Source organism: Abramis brama (assembly GCF_963993115.1).
Source record: "Abramis brama genome assembly, chromosome: 20".
NCBI lineage: Eukaryota > Metazoa > Chordata > Actinopteri > Cypriniformes > Leuciscidae > Abramis > Abramis brama.
The window spans coordinates 9,619,906-9,646,338 of record NC_139982.1 but is presented as its reverse complement, the minus strand read 5'-3'; the positions used below and the strand labels follow the sequence as shown (position 1 = coordinate 9,646,338).

General features: G+C 39.9%; 1 protein-coding gene across 3 annotated transcripts; it reads right to left on the bottom strand.

Moving 5' to 3' along the window:
* Positions 1 to 227: 227 nt before the first annotated feature.
* nfat5a (nuclear factor of activated T cells 5a) lies at positions 228 to 21,986 on the bottom strand. 3 transcript variants are annotated; one of them, XM_084094639.1, is made up of 13 exons: positions 21,965 to 21,986; positions 15,346 to 15,474; positions 11,971 to 12,508; positions 10,983 to 11,166; positions 10,691 to 10,881; positions 10,435 to 10,607; positions 10,203 to 10,337; positions 9,907 to 9,959; positions 9,673 to 9,805; positions 8,817 to 8,891; positions 8,621 to 8,730; positions 6,203 to 8,477; positions 228 to 4,589 (listed from the first exon to the last, which is right to left on the bottom strand). In XM_084094639.1, exons 2-13 carry the CDS (start codon positions 15,401 to 15,403, stop codon positions 4,369 to 4,371), a joined length of 4,146 nt encoding a protein of 1,381 aa, XP_083950765.1. In that variant the 5' UTR covers positions 15,404 to 15,474; positions 21,965 to 21,986; the 3' UTR covers positions 228 to 4,368. The 3 variants fall into 3 exon arrangements, with proteins under 3 accessions (XP_083950765.1, XP_083950764.1, XP_083950766.1); XM_084094638.1 differs by having other exon boundaries at positions 21,681 to 21,981; XM_084094640.1 differs by lacking the exon at positions 21,965 to 21,986 and adding an exon at positions 21,097 to 21,188.
* Positions 21,987 to 26,433: the final 4,447 nt, after the last annotated feature.

Genomic DNA, 26,433 nt, shown 5'->3' with positions numbered 1-26,433 from the left:
CATAATACAATAAAACTGGAGAAATGCTGGAGTTTGCCAAATAATTTTGTCAATTTAATAACTTAACCAAGTTTAGAGTATATTCATCTTCCCAATATGACATACTCATATTTAGATTTTTTTAATAGAACCTGAAGTGTCATTAAAAGTACATATAGTGCAAAATGTGTGTGTGTCAGAATTATGTATGATTTACACCCATAGCAAAACATACAAGACACAAGGGAAAGAACTTCATATCTATCTTTATTCATATAGCAGCACATCTTACAGAAATATAACTGCAGGAGTATACAAATGTACTGATTAAAGCAAAAACAAAAAAACATCAGATGTCATTAGTTCACGATACTGAACGTCATTCTTACACACTCATGAATGAACGGTTGAATCCCTATAAACAGTGGTTCTGAACCAGGGGGCCAGTAGGGGGCGCCAGCCGACTCACAAAGGGCCAGAGAGATGGCTTATTTAAAATAAGTTATAATAAATGTCATTTAAATGTGGAAATAGGACGTGCAATGCACCACTTGAACACCAAAACACAATGTGGACATTTGGTCCAAGCTAACCAACACCTCCACTGTGGAACTGACCAATTTAACATCAATCCCATTAACAACTGTTGTTGGTACACACAGTTCTTAAACTCTGAAATCACAAAATTAAGCAGAATTATAGATTTGAATCCATCAACACTCCTAGTGTAAGGGAGGGGTTGAGAACCACTGTCCTGTCACAACTTTAAAAGCAGTGGACATTAATCACATCAAACAAAAGCAAACAAAATTAAAAAACTGTGTACAAAGAGTGCATTTAAAATGTGCCCCTCACACACACACACACACACAACAGCTGGTGATTGGGGTAAGCGCTCTTCAAACCTCTTTTAATTTAACATTTACTAACAAAAGTTCTTCAAAAACCCACTGCCCAAACAAACAGAAAACCTGTAATCACTGAGATCAACAACAATCTCTAAACCTTGATCTTACAAATTTCAAGAGGCAATAACCACCAGTGGATGAGAATGTCAATGTTTTAAATACAAGTAAAATAAAAGTGAGTTGAGGCTGCATAGCAGTTTCATGATATAAATGTTCAGATGTATTCGAGACTACACTTACAGACTGGTTAAAGACAATTTGACCAGACAATGTCAATTACAAACCAAAACCAAACCGTAGTCTTTTACTTGTGGATTAAGAACTAGTAATCACTACATCTAAGTATTTCATTATATACAAAGGTCCTTTAGAAGTTAGAGGAAAGGCTTGCAAAGGCACAAAGTACTTTCAATCAAAAAGCACAATATGATGGAAAGTAAAAATAGAAATCAACCTCTTAAAATGTTGATGATGGATTTGTGCAGAAATATGATTTTGACATAAGCTGGAGCATCAGTACCCAAAAACAAGAACAAGAATGGACAAATGACTACTTTAAAATCAAAAGACATTGATTTTGCTGCCTTGTTTTGAGAAAATATATTGGTCCTTAGGTTTGATGTAGAGTGAATATGTCCTACACCATGAGGTCAAACACACACACTCTTCCAGTCCCAGTTTTCTTGTTTTATGGCTTTGCATGAAACCCAAGTTCCAGAACATTAGCCTAAATATCGAACTAAGAAACAGTTTATTTTCTTTTCAAATATTTCACCCCAAAATCAAAATCAAAACTCTATTTTCATTACTAATAAAAAAACAAAAAACAATACTGTAACAGCCATGAAAATCAGATTCAGTACAACAAATAGTACCAATATGTATATTTACTGTACTTAACAATTTAACTTAATCTTTTTTTCATATTACAATAAGATTTACTAGGCTAAAGAGAATTAAATGTGCTCAACTATCAGTTTTTTTGATTTCGGGGTGGAATAGGACAAAAGAATTACACCCTGTGTGAGATTCACCCACAGCCAAAACCAGCCTCTTTTTTTAATTGTTTAGAAACTGACAGTATTTGAATTTCACTCATCAAACGAATAACAATCTCCATTTTGTAACAAAAGCCATCATTTTCACCGCTCTGAATATTGACATATGAAGTACAGTACTGCAAAAGGGACAATTCACTTTTACATGTTTAAAATGTACACAGTACATTTGGAAATTCAGTCTTACAAAAATACTTTATGTACGCCTCACCTGCAGGTGAGATATTATGTTTCACTACAAAGAGAGCACGCTTTTAACAAACTGCTACCTCACAAAGGAACAGCACACGTGAAACAGCCGATCTACTATTTACAATTTGTTATGCAAATTTTACATAAAGCATTTTTATTTTATTTTTTTAAAGAATTTAAAGACAAGAAAAGGTATGACGTAAAAAATAACTGACTCAAAGCAAAGGAGTTTATGAAGATTTTAAATAGAACTGCCTCACATTATGTTTGCATGAGAAAATATTATCAATGCAAAAGCTGCTTCTTAGAATAGAGTAACGTCGAAAATATGTTAAGTCTTAAAAAAGCTTTTAAAAAGACTGCATGTGTCTACGAACAAGTAAAATGTAAAATAAATGTGATTTAATAAAATATTCTGAGCAATGATCTCCTCGGTAAGGGTGAGACAGGGAAACTACAATGCTCCAAAATGTAATTCTAGCACACATAATTAACAGCTCAAACCATTTAAAAACTGAACAACCCATTCGTATCAGTCATGACAAAATGTAGCAGCATTCTGTCTATATTAAACCCTGTACGAGTCCCTAGACCAGCGTACACTACGCCTAGAGAAATCTTCCAGTTCGCATCAAATAAAGGATTTCTGAGCGATATGAGCTTTCGTTTTTAAAACTTGTATGACGAGATTGTCGTGCAGTGATGGTATGAAGCAATCTCTTCCTCATAGCTTGCTTTAAATCTTGGCATTTTCTCTGATTTTCACTGGGCCTTGACTCTATCTGATTATAGACGGGGTTTATTGTAACTGTTGGGGGGGAAACAATTCCTTCTTAAACCCTCATGGAAAATATGGACCTAACTGCCATTTTAAGCTGCCCAAAAACACTTATAGCTCTGATAGTTCACATCAGCAATAAATATCCTGTCATTATTTCTCACACTCGTGTCTTTCAAAGTATGTATGATCTTCATTCTTCTGTGGAACACAAAAGGAGAAATTCTGAAAAATGCTCTTTCTGAATCACTCAATGGCTGAAAACTGTCAAAAATCCTTTAGAGGATCCTTGGTAACTCTTAAATCTCATTAAAGCAAAATATCTTCAATTTATGTTTTGTTTTTTGAGTACCAGAGATGAGAGAAGTTAATACGAGTTCGGAACGACATGATCCACCACCACAACAAACCCTCTTCCAAGCCTGTGCTTATCTGAATAATCTCCATGAACCACATATAATTCAAAATCAAGAACATAGCTGCATCTTATATAGTACGAACAGCAACGTCTTTCTGCTGAGCACACACACAAACACATCGTAGACCCTCTGCTGGATGATAATACAATCAGTTCACATATCTCAAAGGCAATGTTGCACATTTTCACATCCCTGATAGGAATTCATGTCTACAAGTTGGACCTCTTGTTCATTTAAATAAAATAAAATTACATAAAAACTAAAACAGAGGAAAAGAGTAGGAGTGATTGAGCATCTTCACTTTAAATGTCATGAGAAAACGGAGAGATTAGGTGGACATGTCAAACATTCAAACACAAAAAGAAAAACATTAAACATGGCTCATAAAATAGGCTATATTCAGAAAAGAGACATTGAAGAGTAATGAAACACAAACACATTTTTTTAGAAAAGCATTATGACTATCAAAACATGAAAAGCTTCATCAGCCAAGTAGACACGTATGGGTTACAAAGCTAAAAGGGAGAATCTCCGGTTACGGTAGAAACTCCCTAAAGTGCTAAATATATTTCAAATTCATTCACAATGTATTAGTATCTCAACGGCAACAGAGAGTTTTTGATTTAATATTGTACTAGGTTGGTTTCTACTTAAAAAAAAAAACAGATTAACAGTGGCAATAAATGGAGGAGATTCAACTGGAAGTCAAGAACACAATACAAAGTAGCAAAGTGCCAATATACTTAATGGCTTAATGGGTCACATGATATGCTGACATGCCAAACAGTGGCCGCAATAAAGTGGACCCTTTTATGTCCATTAAGAAAAGGAGCCGTGGCGAGATCCGTAGCTAACATGTCCCGCCAAAACAACACATTACAAGCTTTCAGAAACATAGATATAAGTGAAGACCCCCAACTGAGACGACCCTTAGATAAGTTTAGATAATACAGACATAAGACGCAAGATGTAAAGGAACACGACAAGCAGTGAGGACGGTGGTCTACTGAAGTGAGGTTTCTAACTACTCATCTTTAATGGTCCAAGAAATCCCTAGGAAGCGTCTTTCCCTGCTCCTGAAAACGTTCCAGAAGTTCGTCTATCTTGTCGTCAAGGTTGTTGGACTGGTCCAGTAAGGTCTGAATCTGCGCATTATCATGAAGCTGGGTCTGATTCTGATCCGAACCAGGGTGACCCATGGTGACGAGCTGATCTGACAACGCCGGCCCAGGAGAGTTTATTAGCGGTCCACACTCTAATAAAACACAGAAAGATTAGGCTTTTTGAGGCCGTGAAAGGCACATTCTGCAATAAAGCCAATTTAGAAAGTGAATGCAACATCTGAAGGTGTACACATTGATTCATGAGAAAATAAATGTAGGACAGACTTGGTTTTAACCATCTGGAATTTACTGGATCATTAAATGTTGTCATTCAACAGTGGACGACTACTCCAATACCAGAACCCACTTTTCAATAGGGACTAGGTCAGGGGTGTCCAGTCCTGCTCCTGGAGGTCCACTGTCCTGCAGAGTTTAGTTGCGAACCCCAAAGCAACACAGATAATCAAGGTCTTACTATAAAGGTCATACTAGAAACTTCCAGGCAGGTGTGTTGAGGCAAGTTGGAGCCAAACTCTGATGAACAGTAGCCCTCCAGGAGCAGGTTTTGACACCCCTGGGGGCCGGTTGCACCAGCTGGACGTACACCCCGTCGTTGGACTAAGCTTAGCGTAAAATGCACTTTAAGTCCTGCGTAGAATTAATACCTGTTGCACCATCTGGGAGTAGTGCACGTCTGAGACTAAATCTTACGCCTATTCAAAGGTAGGTGTAAAGTGAGAAGTCTTTACTTGTGTCCATGGTGAAAATAAAGATAAATAAAAACGTTGAGACAATGGCGCGTCTGGTATACAGGCTACACGATCGGCGGGCTTTCCGGCGTGAAAGAGTAGCCTAATGAGAGACAGCACCGATCCTCTAGATATATATGGAGACAGAGAACTTATTGAACGTTTTCATTTCAGCAGAGTTGAATTGTTAGAATTAATCAACAAGTTATCACCGCAGTTACAACATGTAACAGACAGATTTCCTAGTCCACCCTCAGCTTCATTTACTGCCGCTGTTATCTTTTGCTGCTGAATTGTTTTGCTTGCATACCAAAATATGCATATGCTCAATAATGTTTCTTGTTTCACAATCTGAGTAATTCAATTTTCTTTTTTTCGGCTCAGCAGTTATTTTTCATCTATTCATTTGAGTAAATTAAAATTTGTAACCATAGTAATGCGAACGGCATCAGTGTATCAGTGCGGTAGAACATGTCAGGGTGTACGCGTATCGTCTACGCTAAGCGTAGCTGCGCCTAGTCGTAGTTTTAGATGGTGCAACAGGTGTAAATATTCATCGGAAAGCTGGACGTAACCAAGTCCAGCGTAGAGCTTACACCAAACTTGTTTAGGTAGAGCTGGTGCAACCGGCCCCTGGACTTGGTCAAGGACAAAATGATCTTTCAGAACATCTCAACTTGACCCAATGGTATTTTTATTCTGCTGTCATTTGCTAAGATTTTAACTTAGCCATTGGGAATCACTTCTGAAGAGGGTTTTTGACCCCTCACAACTGCATTTCTCCCTCATCTAACACACCTAATTCAACTCACCAGCCCACTTAATAGAGACTGCAAGACTTAAATAAGGTGTGTCCAATGAGGGAGACGTGCAAAATATGCAGTGACGGGGTGTCCCCAGGACAGGGAAGGACTACTCCAAAGCATGTCCCAATAGTACCCCGTTTTTTCCCCTCAAATCTATTGTTATTTGCTATGATTGCAACTCTAATTGCATGTTGACTTAATTGCACTTACCACTGGGAATCTCAAAGAGAAAAAGGCCTGCTTGTCCTGGCTGTCCAGGCTGGCTAAGAGTTCCCCCAATAGCGGTCTGAAAGAGTTGGCTGGGCGGTTGCTGAGGGGTGGTGGGAGTGGAGTTCTGTAGGCCGCTCACTGCCACACCACTCTGTCCACTGAATATAGTGGCTCCTGCCGCAGTCGGAGACAAGTCTTGAGAGCTTACACCACCTTGCAGGGCTAAAATAGCTGACTGAGGCAAAAAATTGTTGACAGAAGGTTGGTCTGTAGGAGAGACAGGGGTTACGCTGGTGGCACTGGGGACAACCTGCATAGGTTGCTGATCCTGAAAAAGTTCTGTCCGTGTTGAAGGCATACTGGCAGACGAGTCACTCACAATGGTGCTCTGGTCTTGAAAAGACATGGGCTCTGCCGAGTCTTGTTGGGCAACATTCACAACACTGGCTTGCGGAAAAATAATTGATGGATTCTGAGTCGACTGGGCTGCCGGAACGGTAGGTTGGTTTGAAGGGTTGTTCGCAGTAACGTTTTCAGAGCTAGGAACAACTTGCATGGGTTGCTGCTCCTGAAAGATATTTTCTGGGAGGCGGTCACTTCCTAGTGAAGCTTGGTTCTGGCCACTGAATAACAGAGCCTGGGGCAGATCATGGGGATTAATGGTTGTGGTACAGAACAATATGCCTGTCTGCGTTTGTTGCTGATTTGGAGATATTGTGGCAATATTTGGGAAAAGAGGGGCTTGTTGGGGTGCTGCCATCTGTTGTTGTTGGGGAGCCTGTTGTTCCATTGGGGTGGACAACTGTGTTTGTCCCTGAAAAAGTGAGACAGTCTGGGCATCTGTTCCAGAAGTCTGCATGGGTGTGAGGAAAGTTATCTGTTGCTGCTGCTGCTGGTTCTGGTTATTATCCGATGGCAGCTGGCTAGGCAACACACTTTGCGTAATAAACAGGCTAGTTGAAGGAGCCTGCTGTTCTGTGGGTAGATTGGTGCTTGTTAGCATTGTCATGGTACCAGGAAATAAGGCTGCTTGAACCTGTGGTGACTTAGTGGATCCAAAGAGTACTGTCTGCGAGTCTTGTGTCTCAGTCAAGGGGTTATGACTCTGAAAGAGCGGCTGAGGAGGTGAAGGTTGAGAGGATGGCTGCTGCAGAAAGCTAGATGTCTGAATGGTCATAAGACCTCCAGTCTGTTGGAAAAGTGCAGACTGCTGCTGTAACTGCTGCTGGGGTGGGTTCTGGAGGAAGCCTTCTGAGGGCTGCGATAGAGTATTCGTCTGTGAGGAGCTTTGCTGTTCGCTGGTGAAGCTCGGTGTGCACTGCATTGGAATCTGTGTCTGCAAGAGCTCTGACTGCAAATGTTGCTTTAGGTTCTCTAAAACTTCCTGATGCTGAAGAGTTTCTAAATTTATCTGATGCTGTTGCTGCTGTTGAAGATTATCAATTACTTTTTGATGCTGCAGAGTCACTATTGAACTTTGTTGCTGAATGTTCTCAAGAACTTTCTGGTGCTGATGTTGATGCTGTAGATTCTCCAAAACTTTGTGTGTTTGCTGCTGCTGCTGAATGTTGCCAAGAGCCTGTTGCTGGAGGTTTTCCAAGACCTTCTGATGCTGCTGTAAATTTTCAAGGACTGTTTGTTGATGCTGTAGATCCACAAGTGCCTTCTGTTGCTGTTGATGTAGATTCTCCAATATATTCTGCTCTTGCTGCTGCTGTTGCTGGTTGGTTAGAGATGTCTCATTTCCACCCAACCTTAAACTGTTCATGTTTTCCTGGACGTGTTGCTGAAGGCTCTCCGCAGACGGCGCTGGGCTATAAAGTACAGAGTTTAGCTGCTGTTGTGCTTGCAGCTCTCTTACTGCTCTCTCTAGCTGTGCAACCCCATCCTGGGGCAAAAGCGCCTGAACCTGTGGCTGCTGGGATGGAGGATTACGAGAGTCTATGCCCACCAATACCATTCCACTTCCATCCGTACTGTTGTCTTCTGGAGACAAAGTTTCTGGTGTTTCCCGCAAAAACTGCTGAGGGACCTGAGGTGGAACCGGCTGGAGAACCGTTGTGTCTTCTGACAAGGACACTTGGAACGATGCAGGGGAAGGAATGTCCTGCTTCTGAATGGTGGACAAGGTTTCTTGAGTCGTAAATATTTGAGCCGATGACTGTGGTGAGTCGACAGGTTGGAGAGCCACAGGGCTTGGGAAAGACTTAGTGGCAGAGGGAAGGACAGTACTTATCTCCAAGATTTGTTGGGTTGAACTAAGGGCCTCTACAGGCTGCATTGCGAAAATAAGAAAAGAATCTGTTAATTTTCATGCCCCATTCATAAAAACAGTACTTTGCTTCTTAAACTAAATGATTCCAAGGTTAAAACTGGAAAATGAACTCAAAAGGGATGGGCTTTAAAAAATTATAGTACCTTAAAGATGTCTGAAGGTGTTGCATTGCAGGAGACATCCATAGGTTCTTCTCGTTTGACCATAGGTAACAATAAGACATTGTTTAGACAACTGGTCTCTGTTTGCATTGCTGTAAACAAAGTCATGAAACATTTGAGCTCAAAGTTTAAAGCTGTTCGGCAGCAAAGCATGAAAATATTTTTGATAATACCACACCTTTTATCTGCTCTTCAAAGGTACAAGCCTTGACTGTGGCTGGCATTTCTGACTTCACTGGTATTTCAACTTTCTCTGTATGAAGAGAGTTAAAATAATGAATGATGACATCATCTACTAGTGCGTAAGTGCAATCTTATACTTTATCCCATAAAGGGGTGTCACCAAAACAAAATTTCACAAGGTAAATTGAAGATACTTGATAGCAATATTCACAAAAACAATAGCCTGTAATCTTTAGCCAAAGATACTAAGACATTGTTTTTGATGTATTTTGTTTCAACTAGCAGCTGCAGCACTACTATTCATCCTGCATTTCTGTTGCCTGCTCTGTCAGATAGCATTCAGGAGCAAATGTACCAATACTATAAAACTGGACACTCCAGGAGAGTTACAAAGCACCATCAGCATGACCAAATTAATATTCATGAGCTAAGCCTCAACTATACAAAGATTCACAAATCCATACCTGTTTTACCAAAGTAACTTTGCTTGATGTACCCAAGTATACTTTACCAAACTTACCCAAGTAAGACATGCATGGCTCACCATCTTTTGTTGGTCCTGCAAAACATTCCTTTCAAACAAGGCCAAACAGTATCCCTAACCCCACTCCTAAAATAAGACCCAAACGATTGGTTGTTTAAGCCCCTAACCACAGCCATTTCCAATAAAATAGGACAGGTTCCAACTCTACAATAAGACACGTTTTTATTGTAAAGTACTGCATCTCTGGGACTTTACAAATACGAAAATGACACCCCTTGCTTACAGTCAACACATCCTTACAATTTTTCTAATGAACTTCTGAGCTGGATACCTGTTAATATTATAAACATATCCTCTCTTCACCAACCTGTAAGCGGAGTGTAGGTAAAAGGCTGTAGATCATGCGTTCTCCCTGCGTTTGTCACTACAGCAATCCCAACAGAGACTGGGGCGGCCACTGTCTGGTCAAGATATGGGGGAACCTTCACCACTAGATGATTCTGGATCGAATTATGTTGAGAAGATGCTTTAGACAAGATATTTTTGAATGATAAGTATTTTTACTAGAACTAAATACTGTAATGCCATGTCTTCCACTTGCCTGATGGAAAAGTTCCATGTCAATTTCTGCTTCAGCTTGCCAGCCACTCTCATCTGGAAGGAAAAATTAAAACAGGAAGGAAAAAGATGTACTTGGCAAAACATTCCACATACGTTGGACAGAAGGAGTAGGAGTATGTTCATCATACTATGCAAGCTAAATGTCATTAGTCATTGCATTCTGAAAGGTGACAGCGCAACAAAAGTATGCAATGCTATCCCATCATTGCCATGTGGGGCATTATGCTAATACCCAGTATAAAGTTTTATGGTATAAGATGCCCATGCATGCAGTACCTGTAGAATTTTCCTGAAAAAGAACTTTGGTTCCTTTGAGAAAGTTCTTGCCGATGATAAAGACCTCCTCTCCTCCTGCAACAGAACAACTGTGAAGACTCTTCTTAAGGATTTCTGGCACTCCAGCAGGTTGAGCTGAAAATGTGACACAAAGAATATAGTTACAACCACTGACAGATGTGGAAAATAAAATCCCATATCAAATCTATACCCTGCTACCCTTTGCACTTACTACATAAGATAGGAGAGGAGAGAGTCTGAAGGGTTAGGACAGATCCATCAGGTCTTGGGATGTTGACTCTAAAGGCCAAACGAGCTCGAGTGCTCTTCTTTTTGGAGCCAGCAACCCCTATACGAGCTTCGACATCGGCATTCCTCAGCTTCAAGATTCCCACACAGTCCACGCTGCCAACACACATCACATTACACTTTACTAAACAAAACACATTAACTGTAAGTGATTAGACAACAGACGGAATGATCCTTACGGTAGGGTCATAGAGCTGGTCGGCTCAAGGTTCACTTCAATTACTGTGGTCCCCTCGATATCCACTTCCTTACATGCCGTTGTGTTGCGCCCCGTCACTCTGCAGGCTTGATAAAACCCATGAGGCTTCACGCGTCCAGCATCATTAGCCACAAACACTTGGAGCACCACTGGTTCACTGACTCCCTCTAACTGATGTACCACATATAGAAACATTAATTAACCATATAAACTGTATTACTTCCATAAATGCATATTTGTCCGGATAATATAATGTTTTTTTAAATTCTTACTTTGATTGTAGGGAATCCTTGCTGGGTACGGTCTTTGACGGATCCTCTACTTCCCTCTGTGAGGTATCGTGCTCTGTGCTGTGTCTCTGGCTGAATCAAAATCTTCAGCTCCTTCCCTTCGCTCTTCTGCGGATACTGAATGGAGAGAATCCCCCCTTTCTGATTGTTTGACACTTCCAGGGAGCTAAAGGTATAATACAAGAAAGCAATTCAAACATCTTCTATGACGTTTTTAAAATTAATGTTGAATTTTTTTGAGGCGCAAATAGGGCCGAGTGATTAATCGCAATGAAACCGCACGTGATTTGGCAAAGGCTGTGATTATTTTATGTGCAGCTTGTCAGTGCAGCGGCTGAGCGGTAGTAAATGCTGCTCCATCTGAACGCCAGAGGGCGTCTCACACACACACACCACATATCCCTCTGAACACCAGAGGGCGTCTCACACACACACACACACCACATATGCCCCGCCGCAGAAGTACGATAACACACATCATTCCTATGGGCATCAATCGCTGTAGCTGAATAAACAGAAGATTGAAACACTTTGATTGAATAAACATGACTAATAAACACACGACTGCCTTATTCTGTGTAAGAAGCCACATCATCTCACAGAAGGATGAGCTCAACTGTCGTTATGAAGTGAGTTTGGAGTGAATGCATGTTATTAAATGTTGTCTTTTGTTGGACAAGAGGCTCATAAATGCTTCTCATGTTTGGAAAGATGTTTGACGTGTTGCTTTTTCAAATGCACATTATAAGTGACTCAAACTCGCAGTGCTTTCAGAGTGAGCCGCGTTTAAAGAGCCGATCATCAATGACAAGCTGCGCATGAAAAATAATTACAGTCTTTGCGATTTCATAATCGCTATAAGCCAAATCGGTTTAAGTGCGATTTCATGTAAATTGTGATTAATCCTGCAGCGCTATTCATATTGCATTTTTTTTCGTGGCGCAAACTTAGAAAATGTAAGGACACCAACCTCACTTTGGGTGTGACTTTGGTGTCTGAACCCAGTTGTGAAAGAACAAAGTGTGGCGCTTTGGCGCTGTCTGCATCAAACACATCCATGCCGGCCTCCTCACGGGCCGCGGGTTTCGGCCCCGGCCGCTGCCGAGGAGTTCTCTTTCGAGATTTTCTGGGCACTTCAGTGTTGTCGTTGTACGAACTGCTGCTGCCCATGCTAAAGTTGGACACCGAGTCGTCCATCCACATGCTGCCGCTCTGCTCCGAGTCCGGGTTGGGAGGCAGATCATCCTGGCAGGACATCCGGCTGTCGTCGAGCAGATCCTCGGGAGGCGGGGAGATGCTCAGGACGGTGCGGCGCTTCGAGGGGGTCGCCTGGCTCTCGCCCGCAGCTGAACCGGGCTCCACACCCACTCTCTCGGGCACCCCCTCGGGGGCGGGCCCGAGCCTGGACGCCTGCTCCTGGGCGGAGGTAGCAGAGAGCATGCTGGGACAGGAAGGAAGGGTGCTGAGTCCTCCAGGGGAGGAGGCAGCGGTGCAAGTGGCGGCAGCATCTGTATGTGCACAATGCAGAACGGTTAAAAACCGGTCCCTTTAAATCTGGCTAGCAGTCCCGATCAAGCAGTGAAACTCGACATGGTGTCTGGTCAATGCCCTTTATCTGTTTAGAATGTCTTGGTATTAAATTGCTAATTAAAGTAAGCCTAATTAAGCGTATGCATTGTCCAATACCTTATTTCTTTCATGTTATTTTGTATGATGGCTCAATAACTGAATCCTACCATAAAAAAGCAAAAAATAAACATGCATAAGGGGTATACAGAGCATTTGTAGTCACTTCTGCATAACCCAGAGCTGATCTATTCAAGCCTTTCACAGACAAGTTCTAATGGCCAATGATAACTCTGAGAGTAATGCATGCCGATTGGGCGAACTGGTACTGGTTGATGATAACCCAGAGCTGATCTATTCAAAACAGCCTCTCATAGACACATAATATTGGACAATGAAAATTCTGAGGTGTTGACTAATGCATGCCAATTGGACAATTTGGTTGGGACTGAGCGTAGCCATGGAGACAGAATAAACAAGCTTCTGACCTACGAAGCAGAGAACTGCAGACCATTTTATATGCAGACTCTCCCTGATTCAGAGGGAACTCCCTGGAATAAAAACGACAAATGACAGCGAATAAACAATAAGTGCTGGTCATCCAATGTAGATATCTGCAAATTTTGGTCAGAATCATGAGCAAAAAAATCATCATTTTCATAAAAACATCTGTTTTTATAAATTACTAATTTATTGGGCCAGTTTTGGTACAGAATTTTTTTTCTAAAAATAATTTTTCTCACTCTCTTAGTTTGGTGCTGGATTTGGTTGACCTCAAATTAACTGATGCATAAACTGATATTTGTCTGGGCTGCTTTGCTTAAAGATCCCTCAGCTTTCTGTCAAAACAGGAGGTAGTGTAACATTAACCTGGCTACTTACTTGCAAATATATTTGCATTCAGAGTATTGCCTTTTAATTAGAACTGGGCAATATATATTTGGTATTATTTTGTTGATGAAGCAAAGTTGTGAATATCAAAATTATTTTAAACAATCAACCAATTAAAAAAAAAAAACAGAAATTTGATTAATTTCTGCAAATGTATTAAATTAACCAAAAGTATTTGTTTACATCATCGCTCTAGGTTTACAGACATCCTTGTTTGGCATTGGATTTTTTAATTTCCCAAATGATAAAAAGAGGACCTATTATTATTATTATTATTACTTTTTTATGTAATATAAGTCTCAGGTGTCAGTTTCAGCTCAAAATACCCCACAGTTCATTTATTATACCATGCCCAAAATGACATTTGGATGAAAGTATTTGTATCTGTAAATGCAAATGAGTTGCTGCTCCCCATCCCCATTTCCAGGAGTGGCGGAGCCTTTACAGCTCATGCTTCAGATAGTCGGGCAACAACAAAACAGACGAAACACATCAGGTAATTTCCGCATTGCACTGCGCTGCTTTTTCATTCTTTTTCGATTTAGATTTATCTGCAAATATATCGATTATCGGCGTTTAAATATTAAGAATTATGAGTTATCGGCCAATTTTCATATCGGTGCATCCCTATTTCATATGTCAGCAAAGAGAAGTGAGAATAATCACAGGAAGAACAAGTCATGACATGTTGATTAAAGATTACGAAGTCGATGAATTTTCATTAAAAAAAGCACAGATGAGTGAATCATTAAGAAATAAAACAATCAATTTTGATTTCATCCAGACTATTAAATACTGTATTAAGCATTATGCTGTTAATATGTATTGTTTTATTGGGGGCATCAAATTATTTTTATATTGGTGCATTACATTTTTTTTATTTACTCGACAACAATGGCTGTTGAAAAAACCTAAAAGATTTTTCCAGAGTAAATGCATACATACACAACACTGTGAATTTATGAATATAGAGTCATATTAAATATTGGGTTTCTTTTGTTATGCTATATTGCCCAGCCCTACTCAGATTACAAGCCATTTTATCATTGGTTGAAAGAAGCCTTCCCAAAAAGAAGCGAAAAGATTAAGAGAAAAGCCTCAAATTAGGCCTAACGCCAATATATTTGTAGACAAAGATGAAAAAAAGGCTTCTAATGAAGTTATTTTAGGTGTCATCTAATGCGCTGGACCGCTGCCAGCCAGTGAGTGCTGTTTATATTTCATTGACTGGCTTCAACCATAACAGGCCGAGACTCCAGAACACGGTCAGGAAATCACTCAACCTCAATAACAGGAAGCTCTTTTAACAGGTTTAATGGGACAGGTCAAGTAAAACACTCGAAACGAGTTCGTCTGCAAAAGGGTTCCTCAAACTCGGTCATGGAGGGCCACTGTCCTGCACAGTTTAGCTCCAACCCTGATCAAACACACCTAGCTGTGAGTTTCTAGTGATCCTGAAGACATTGATTAGCTTGCTCAGGTGTGTCTGATCAGTGCTGGAGCTAAACTCTGCAGGACAGCGGCCCTCCAGGACCGAGTCTGAGGAACCCTGGTCTACAAAATCTGAAATGACCAAAAGGAGAGAGAAAAAAACATGTAAAAGAAAAAGAAAAAAACCCTTAAAAGGTCTGGGTTAAAAGAGTGTGACATCAAGTGAAACGGGAGGCACGGGTCAGAAGCACTAGAAAGAAATGTGCACAAACCCACACAAATAAATAAATTAAAAAGATAATAACACCACACCACCAAAAGAGAAAAGTCTGGTAAAGATCCAGAGACACACAGGAATCAGATGAAGTTTAGCTTCACAGGCAGTCACACACACACACACAGGGGCGAGTGGAGCGGATGATGAGTGTGTGTAGCGTGAGCGCCGGAGTGTGTGTACCTGAGGCCAGGGCCGCAGCAGGAGGAGGGCCGGCCTCTCCGCCGCTCTTCTGGCTCATGGGGAAGCGGCTGTCCTGCTGAGCGACCGAGGGCAACTGCAGCTCTTTGGGGAGCAGGTCATACACTGACTCTGGAACAGAGAGGGCAGACACATAAACATTACACTTTAGAATATTACTAGAATTATAATAAAACAAAAAACCTGCACATTCGAATGCAAAAACCGTGCATTCAAATTTATGGTGTGTCAAGATTGTTAATTTGAAAGTCTTCCTGCTGACGAAAACCCTCTCAGTTGTTGGCAAAAATGGTGCAACGACACACTTGACCAAACCTGCACAAACCTCCCCAGAGCTGAGTGTGAGTGTGTGTGTGTGTGTGTGAGTGTGTTCATCAGCTGGAAACATCGTCAACAGAAAGCGCTCAGCACTCGCTCAGATCAAGCTGAGCCTCTGGTGTTTGTGATGAACAGTATGTAGATGTAGTGAGTAGAAGTGAGTGTTTCTGCAGTTTGCTGTTGTGTGTTCATGTAGTTCATTACGCTGTGTGTTGAAGCGTGTTTATCAGGGTACTGATGCACGAACACAGTTTAATGCAATATCTAATTTTCCTTGCATGCACATTAAGGAAATTATATTGTATCTAAGAACAATTGTTTTCAAAAGTTAATGCACTTTAAAAAGTGAATGTCATTTCATTTCAATACAAGATGCTTGATTTGGTTTATGTCTCCTTGTTGCGCTCGACTGCGCACTCTTGTGGGCACAGGAGACAATGCAGTACTTTTCTCCTCTAACTTTAAGAATTGCCTTTAGAATTCGAATATAATTCAATTTTTGCCAATATTTAAGAAAGAAAATCGAATTTAGCTTTTCAGCCCTTTTATAGCTTTTCAAGAACAATACAATATTGAGCAATAACGAATAATCTTGCAGCATTCAGTGCTCCTGATTTTGAACAGCACTAAAAATGTTATTGTTTACTAATGGGTCCCAATCTGTTTCACAAAGACTGTGTTGACACTTGGCAGGTTTGGTTGGATTAAAACTAGCTCTGGTGCAGTTCGACTGAACTATGACGGACCAAAGACATCTAAAATGGCGTGATGTCATAAGATATGGACATAAAAAGCACAGAAAGCTCAATAATTCTCCTCATAACAGCTCCGTTGCCCATCACAGTTCTGTACAAGTGTCAGAAGCGCAGATCTTCATTCTCCTTATAAAAAATGCCATCATATGCACAAACACAGCATTGGTCTGGATGTTTGGTAAGTTCTGTGCAAAAAGCATTCTTGTGTATTTTTAGGTTTGGTGTTAATGACAGCGTGAACGCTAGTAAGCGAACCAAGGCCTGTTCACACCAGGGACGAAAACGATAAAGATATAGTTGTAAAAATTGTTCTCCATATTATAGAATAGCAGAGTTCACAGCACAGCTATAACGATAAAACACTGACAGCCAATCAGAATCAATCCTAATTTAAGGGTTTGCGCATTTAAAATGGTAGATGACATGTCGGAGAAGTTAATCGCCGAGGTCCAGAAAAGTCCAACACTGTTTGACACGTTAAGCCCCTTTTCAAGAAAACAGATCTGGAAAACAATCGTTCATAATCTCTGAATAAATGGTGAGAAGTTTTTTTTATTCCACTATATTAACTTGGTCAGATAAAACTAGCTTCGTTCAATGACGTTGTACACACTCTGAAACCGCAGTTTAGAATAAACAGGCCGTTATCGTTCGCTGGTGTGGACGCGAATATAGTTATCGTTAACGTTAACGTTCTTGGTGTGAACGGCCCTAAAATGTCTACTTTCCTGACCAAAAGAACCAAGTGAACCAAACTACAAGTGTGAACACACCCTAAATCAAGGTATGATAAATGTGCATGACAAGACAACTGCACCAAAAATATTGGTGTGTGTGTGTCTACTAAATTACAGTCTGTGAAACATGTAGGCGAGTTTATTAGCAGTGAACAAGTCATGCCTACTACTGTCATGGACAATTACAAAGATCCTCAAAAGAGCAAAGTATGGAAATATATTACAAAAAAAATGAAATGCAGAATAAACACTGTGTGCAATACATGACATAATCCAATAATGATAATGATGTTTACTGAATCATAATAACATATGCATGACGTCATTTACTATAATGCCATCTGTAATTGCTTTGGGTGACAGTAGGAGTCAGTATAGAGCAGTTTCCCCGATCCCTGAAAGAAAACGGACACGTGAGCTCCTCATTTTCGCGATGGAAAAACGCGGACGGAATCGCAGAATTCAGTCATAAAAACGGAATTTACTGTAATTTGTAAATGTTACACTCGAAATCAAACCGCGATTTAGACTTTAGACTTAGTACAGTAGAATTTAGATACGTCTCAATGTAGCCTAATAATAATACACTAATACAAACTAATTGTCATCAAAACTTTATTTTTTTAAGGAATAATCACAATTTTTTTTCCATGTTTTAATTTTAACAGTAAAGCTCATTGTGCAGCTCATTGTGTTTCATTTCATATGATTAAAAGAAATTCAATTCATGTTTTATGTCTTCATTTGATTACCAGAAAAAAAAACTGAATTTGTGTGAAAAAAAAAAACATTTCATAGAATTAAAAATAAATAAATGTTGTACAAGTTTAATAATTGTATAAGTTTCATGATTTCAATTAATTAGACATGGTTTTTGATTACTAAAAATGTTACACCACCAAAGTGGAGCGCTCACTATATATAGTTGTATGATATTAGTATTAGCGCTGATGAGCAGATATTTAATAAGCGAGGAGGTGTTTATGATTGCCGGAGCTCATGGAGGGACGCTTGGCCCCCGGGGGCCCGTGTGTCTCCATCAGCATGTTGATGATCACAGCACTGCCGCTGATAGAGAAGCACTGAAGCGGCTTGACCGCTCACATTACCTGGAAACCCTGGCCAAACACAACAGAGTTACTTCCCATAACAAAACAATACTCTGCTTTTACTGCCGCAGATTATTTCTGCTTGAGTGCACTGTACGCCGACCATCTATGAAGGTGTTTTCTTTCTTACGCACTTCATACAATAAAATTAATGTTTATATGCTTCATGGGGTACAAATTAGTGTCCCGTTACATTAAAGTCCCCCTGTGTTGAAAATCCAGCTTTTAATGTTGTTTATGTGTCTATGTGGTGTTTTTAATGTGCTTTAAGACAAACCATGTGTAAATTCATAAGGCGACACCATTGCTGAGTATTTTCTGCTTAAAACTGCAGTGAACCAAAGACAGTCTCAAAAACACGCTTTGAAATCGCTGGTGTTTCTGACGTCACAAACTAACTTGTAACCAATCAGATCAACGTGTGGATCTCTGAGCTGAGGGAGTGAGTGGAGGCGGGGCTCATTTGCATATTCATAGGACCGCACATACTAAGGCCCCGTTTACACGTACATGGTTATTTTGAAAAACGGAGACATTTCTCTTCGTTTGCGCCCTTCGTTTACACGCAAACGGAGGATTCGCCAATGAAACCGATTCTTTCTAAAAACTCCGGCCAGAGTGGAGATTTTGAAAATCTTCGTTTGCCCGTTTGCATGTAAACTGAGAAAAACGGAGTTTTAGGCAGCGACGTCACAGAATGTGACTATTTTCGGGATTCTGATTGGCTAAGGTGGGCTTGAGCTTCTCGTTACACTGACACCTACAGGTTTGGCATGCTCTTGACAGCATATACACAGGTTCGTGTGCACGATGTTATTTTTGAAAACGAAGAGGGGTGAAATGTCCGTTTATGAAAATAGCCATCCACGTGTAAACGTAGCCTAAATGAGGCGAGGGTGTCGAGTTACATTCAAGATATTTTAAGAGAAGACTTTTTTTTTCACAGGAAAAAACTTTTAAATATGTCATTTTGGTGATTAAAGATGTAAGGGATAAAGTTTTTGAATACAGAGCGACTTTAAGGAAAATCGTAGGATCATTAAAAAACAGGATTATTTTTCCCCTGTTAAAAATGTAACATCACAGTTTAATAAGTAAAATAATCTCATATTTTAGTTAATAACTATGAAATCAACATTTGTCCCAAACCAGATCCTAAATCTTTAAATCTGCTATACTTGCTCTGTCATATTATTTTATTTTAATGATCTATATTATATGTTCCCATGTTTAAAAATGTTGCTAGAAATCATCAAAAGTCAAGGTTTTAAAATGTGTTTACAAAGTGTTTATTATTTGCTGTGAAATAAAGTTGATATGAAAATGTATAGAAAATCAAACTGTGACAAATTCACAGCTATAATTAAGCTAAAATAACGGCGGTGATAAAATGCCCAGGTGGACGAACAATACTTTCTGACTTTGAAGAGCAAAAATTGGACAAGCCCTATTTCAAGCAAGTGTCCACTGCATTCTGGCCCAGAGAGACACAGAGCTGGAAACGGGACCCTGGATCAACACTCCTACAGTAAACACAAGCCCTGGTGCCTGCAGTGAAGCTGAACACCACATGTCCCGCATTCCTGCTATTTCAACACTCCGCATCCCCGGACGACACACAGATCGTGGGATCGTCCGATTCTCCTCGGCCAAGGCAACGTTTAATATCGCAGGGATTAAATCTGTTCAAAAGCATCCGACAGGACAGAGGAACTGCTCCTGAGGCTGGAAAGGAGGCCGAAGTGTCACACTGATTACACACTTCATCTGTGAACGCTGGCTGTGTGTAACCTCCACTAAACGCAGGTGGCACCACATCATGACAACACTCCTCTACAAAGCAGGAACTATAGGAACTAATAAACTCGACTGTCACTACAAAGTTGGGTCGAGTGGATCGAACACAAAAGGCCATGTGACCCGGGTCAAACAGCTTGAGACCTATTAATACACCAGCTTTAGTCATGTTCAGAAGATTCGCTCATGCTAGACTGGCCCTCGTGAAGCATGACGTCGTGTGTGTCCAGGCGCTGTTGTGCAATCCGGCTAAATTCAATTGAAATAAACATCTGTTTTCAACCCAAATCTTGACATTTCCAACTCTGACTGGAGGGCAGCATGTATATTAAAAGATATAATTCATTTATAATGTTAAAATCATATTATAAGGATTGATATGATTGAAGAACCGAGTGCAGAAACTAACCGTTGAGTGCCAGGACCAAACTAAAAATCATATACGTGTTTTTTTTTTTTACACAAATTCGGTGTTGTTGTTTTTTCTGGTAATCAAATTAAGACATAAAACTTTAATTTAATTTATTTTAATCGTATGAAATTAAACAAACTTTTTGTCAGAACAACGTGACGACAAAGAGCTTTACTGTAAAAATTAAAACATGGATGAAAAACTGTGATTAAGAACGATAATAAAATAATAAAATAAAAGTCTATGAGAATCATGAAGTTCACACCACAACTACAATGCTAACGTCACAGAGGAAAGATAATAAAAAACATCCTTTAATAAAAACACTGACAGAAAACCACAATCCACAACTTTAAAGAGCTTATAACACATTGTAGATTCATTGGTAAATCTAAAACATTTAGTTTATATTCAAATCTGCATCATTATCCGCACATACACCCCAAAAAGGGATGTTATCCACTTCCCATCGGCTCACCACAAGATTAATATGTTTCTGTTCCTATCATCCACATTACAGAGGACTGGCTTACTGTATAACGTTCCTCATCATCATATCAACATATGATCATCATATGCTCAAGTCAGGTCTCTTATGAGCTTACCTTCTAACGAGACCAACACTGCCAGATATATTCAGCAACATGTTGCTGTCAAGCTCAATGTCTCGCTGTTGGCAGATGAAATATTAATTATGATAGGCGTGGATCAGTAGCATCATCCTTCATGGCACTAGTCCAACTTTTATAGTTCTTCAAAGTCAGTGTATATATAAAACACCACAACAACAGTGTGTGTCCGAAATACTTGTTTGGTGTTCGACAACAAACCTTGGTTGTCTCGGAGCCACGAGTCACTAAGTTATAATGTGTGTAAAAGTAAACAAACACACACCCACCCACTCTCTCTCTCTCTCTCTCTCTCTCTCTCTCTCACACACACACACACACGCGCACGCAAGCACACGCATTTATATATAGACTCTCACACACACGCATACATAGACTCACACTTACACTCATACATATGCACACATTTATAAATACACACAGCTAGCGCGTGCTCTCCTCTCGTGCTAGGTAACGTTAGCAATTCTTCATATTTATCCACAACTAAACGCCTCCATGAAGACGCATGCAAACCTAAATGAATGAAGAAAGGACGTAGTGTCACAAAAACACGTTCTTACCTTTGGAATAGAGTGATTTAGGAGAACTGGGGTCGATATCGGCGCTCAGGAGAGATATAAAATCAGAGGGCATGCTAGCATGCTAAAGCCTCATGAGATCAGAGGAAACGACTCTATCACTCTCGGCTTAAAGAGCAATGCATATAGAAAGAGAGATGCGTTCAATCATAAAATCCTTATAAAGGGTTTACAGCACATGTATAGTAGTGAAATTCACACTCAGGATCATTTTAATGTGTTTTTTTCTCCATCTGATTAGCTAGCCAGCCATTAGAGCCATTCACCTTTTTCAGCGACTCCTCCCCCCTTTCTGCGCATGCGCACGATTCGCGACTGTATCTGACAGAATATTATTGTTCGACTGTAAATGACATAGTAAGTGTTAGACTTTGTCTATCATATTATTATTGAGTGTATCTGAATTGTTATTTGGATATGATTAGTTCCAGTGATTATTAGGCCTACTGTTCATCTATAACTAAACATTGTTCCTGACTAGTACATGTAATAGAGTGAATTGACCCAGTTCAAATAAAGATTCAAGCCATTCTCATTTGTCACAATACGGAATCACTAGCCACTTTCACACATTAAACCTGTTAAATTACCGTTCAGTTGCTGAAACTGTTCCAGTGTCATGTGTTACACACATGAGTTTCGGTTCCTCGCCATTTTCGCCTTTTTTCACCTTTGTTGCCATTGGCTTTTGGCTTGCTTAGTTGGGGACATTGAATTTAACATTTAATATAATTTTTAACAATAATATTGATCTGCCTGCATTGACACTATTATATGAGAACTGAACTGAGCTAGACGATGACATCACGGTTTACTCCAGAGAGACGATGTATATAAATTAACTAAATTAATAACTTTTTTACAACAAAAATGAAACATCACTGAACTTACTTAAGCTGGACTGTGACGCTGTTTTCTTCTAGAAAACTGTATTGCATTATTTTCCTGTCATCTCTGTAAAGCTGCTTTGAAACAATCTGTATTGTAAAAAGCACTATATAAATAAATGTGACTTGACTTGACTGACACTTTTTTATCAATTCACTAGTTTAATTATAGTTAATATATATATAATTATATTATGGATCCTGTTTAACGTTCTTTGCTGCAGCTGATGATGTCTCAACTATGTTATAAAAGATATAACAGAATGTATTGATATACCATTTTACTTTATGCAATATGTGGGTAAAATGGCAATAAATGTGTTTTCTCATTCAATACAATTTAGCCTATCTATACAGTCACTGTAATCTGCATAGTAATGTGTTCTTGGGGCAACATGTGATGAAAAAAATAAGTGTAATGAGTAATAATTGGCAACATTTTCCTAATAATATCTAATATTTCATAGGAATATTGCTGTATAATTTCACTTGTTGTGTCTCCCAGAATGCCTGATAAACATGCTGTAAGTCCTGATGTCCTCTAGTGGACGTATGAAATCAAGGCCCTGTTCTGTAACAGAAAGTCATATTTTGATTAGAAACCCTGTAACATTTTCCTGATGTGTTAATTTACAACAAACAATTAGAAAATGATAATTACAAAATATTATCATATTTCCATCACTAAATTAATGTCAGTCATTTTTAAAGACCAATCAGAAGTGTTTGTCCTGGTGAAACCTCAGAATATAATGTCCACTACAGTCCACAAAAGTCTACATAACGAGGCTGTAACAGGGCTGAGTTTAGCTCTTCGGTGTGATGACGTTTAATCTCCTCGACAGACTCTGTCATCACATTTAGCCACTTGTTAGCAACCAGCTTTTGCATGACATGTAACAGCTTAATAAATCCCGAGTGGGGTAATACTGATGTATTTTATGTCGTAGAATAAAGCGTGGAAGTGTCTTGTGCTTGTGTTCACCACAGACCTTATTTCAGCCATTTAACCAAAACCCCAATCAAAAAACCCATTGACTTCAGGACGATGGAACCGTAAGGTTGCTAAAATGCAACTCGTGTTTTGGCCTACGAAGTTATGTCATACTGCACCACTCTATTCCTGCCTGCCGCTGGAGTCGAGCGAGGTACCAAACAGAAAGATGAAACGCAATATTCTCTTGAATCTCTCAGGAAAAGAGAGAAATCCGTGGGAGTTCCTTCAGGAATCTTCAAAGCAGTCTCTGCGACAGCGGGATAACGAGCTGCTTTGGGAATATGTGGCACTTTTCACAGAGAAAACAAGACATACGGAAGAGTATGAGATTGTCTATCAAAAAATATAAGGGGTAGGTCAAAGATTTCAAATGTTTTCATCCCCCTGGCAGTGGTTAATTCTAAAAATACATAAACAAGACTTCCATTTCATTAGTCTCTATAGGTAAATACCAAGAAGAATAGGTAACCATATGCACGTATGCTCCACCCATTGGAACAGTTTTGCATGAATATGCACGTATGCTCCACCCATAGAACAGTTTTTCATGAATATGCACGTATGCTCCACCCATTGGAACAGTTTTGCATGAATATGCACGTATGCTCCACCCATAGAACAGTTTTTCATGAAGATGCACGTATGCTCCACCCATTGGAACAGTTTTTCATGAATATGCACGTATGCTCCACCCACTGAAACAGTTTTTCATGAATATGCACGTATGCTCCGCCCATTGGAACAGTTTTTCATGAATATGCACGTATGCTCCACCCATAGAACAGTTTTTCATGAATATGCACATATGCTCCCAGCCATTGAAACAGTTTTTCATGAATATGCACGTATGCTCCGCCCATTGGAACTGTTTTTCACGAATATGCACGTATGCTCCGCCCATTGGAACAGTTTTTCACGAATATGCACGTATGCTCTGCCCATTGGAACAGTTTTTCACGAATATGCACGTATGCTCTGCCCATTGGAAGAGTTTTTCACGAATATGCACGTATGCTCCACCCATTGGAACAGTTTTTCATGAATATGCACGTATGCTCCGCCCATTGGAACAGTTTTTCACGAATATGCACGTATGCTCCGCCCATTGGAACAGTTTTTCACGAATATGCACGTATGCTCCACCCATAGAACAGTTTTTCATGAATATGCACGTATTGGAACAGTATTGGAACTGTTTTTCACGAATATGCACGTATGCTCCACCCATAGAACAGTTTTTCATGAATATGCACGTATGCTTCGCCCATAGAACAGTTTTTCATGAATATGCACGTATGCTCCATCCATTGGAACAGTTTTTCACGAATATGCACGTATGCTCCGCCCATAGAACAGTTTTTCATGAATATGCACGTATGCTCCGCCCATTGGAACAGTTTTTCATGAATATGCACGTATGCTCCACCCATAGAACAGTTTTTCATGAAGATGCACGTATGCTCCACCCATTGGAACAGTTTTTCATGAATATGCACGTATGCTTCACCCATAGAACAGTTTTTCATGAATATGCACGTATGCTCCACCCATTGGAACAGTTTTTCATGAATATGCACGTATGCTCCGCCCATTGGAACAGTTTTTCACGAATATGCACATATGCTCCACCCATTGGAACAGTTTTTCATGAATATGCACGTATGCTCCACCCATTGGAACAATTTTCATGAATATGCACATATGCTCCATCCATTGGAACAGTTTTTCACGAATATGCACGTATGATCCGCCCATTGGAACTGTTTTTCACGAATATGCACGTATGTTCTGCCCATTGGAACAGTTTTTCATGAATATGCACGTATGCTCCGCCCATTGGAACTGTTTTTCATGAATATGCAGGTATGCTCCACCCATAGAACAGTTTTTCACGAATATGCACGTATGCTCCACCCATTGGAACAATTTTCATGAATATGCACATATGCTCCATCCATTGGAACAGTTTTTCACGAATATGCACGTATGATCCGCCCATTGGAACAGTTTTTCACGAATATGCACGTATGTTCCGCCCATTGGAACAGTTTTTCATGAATATGCACGTATGCTCCGCCCATTGGAACTGTTTTTCATGAATATGCAGGTATGCTCCACCCATAGAACAGTTTTTCATGAATATGCACGTATGCTCCACCCATAGAACAGTTTTTTATGAATATGCACGTATGCTCCATCCATTGGAACAGTTTTTCACGAATATGCACGTATGCTCCACCCATAGAACAGTTTTTCACGAATATGCACGTATGCTCCACCCATATAACAGCTTTTCATGAATATGCACGTATGCTCCACCCATAGAACAGTTTTTCACGAATATGCATGTATGATCCGCCCATTGGAACTGTTTTTCACGAATATGCACGTATGCTCCACCCATAGAACAGTTTTTCACGAATATGCATGTATGTTCCGCCCATTGGAACAGTTTTTCATGAATATGCACGCATGCTCCACCCATAGAACAGTTTTTCATGAATATGCACGTATGCTTCACCCATAGAACAGTTTTTCATGAATATGCACGTATTGGAACAGTATTGGAACTGTTTTTCACGAATATGCACGTATGCTCCGCCCATTGGAACAGTTTTTCACGAATATGCACGTATGCTCCACCCATTGGAACAGTTTTTCATGAATATGCACGTATGCTCCATCCATTGGAACAGTTTTTCACGAATATGCACGTATGCTCCACCCATAGAACAGTTTTTCACGAATATGCATGTATGTTCCGCCCATTGGAACTGTTTTTCACGAATATGCACGTATGCTCTGCCCATTGGAACAGTTTTTCATGAATATGCACGTATGCTCCGCCCAT

Excerpts from the sequence above, each read along its gene's own strand:
- nfat5a (XM_084094638.1), bottom strand. The coding sequence starts at position 21,753 with ATGCCCTCTGATTTTATATCTCTCCTGAGCGCCGATATCGACCCCAGT. Across the intron at positions 9,806-9,906 it reads ACATGGAACTTTTCCATCAG|AATCATCTAGTGGTGAAGGT; the intron begins GCAAGTGGAAGA and ends AATTCGATCCAG. Across the intron at positions 8,731-8,816 it reads CTTTGAAGAGCAGATAAAAG|CAATGCAAACAGAGACCAGT; the intron begins GTGTGGTATTAT and ends CTTTGTTTACAG.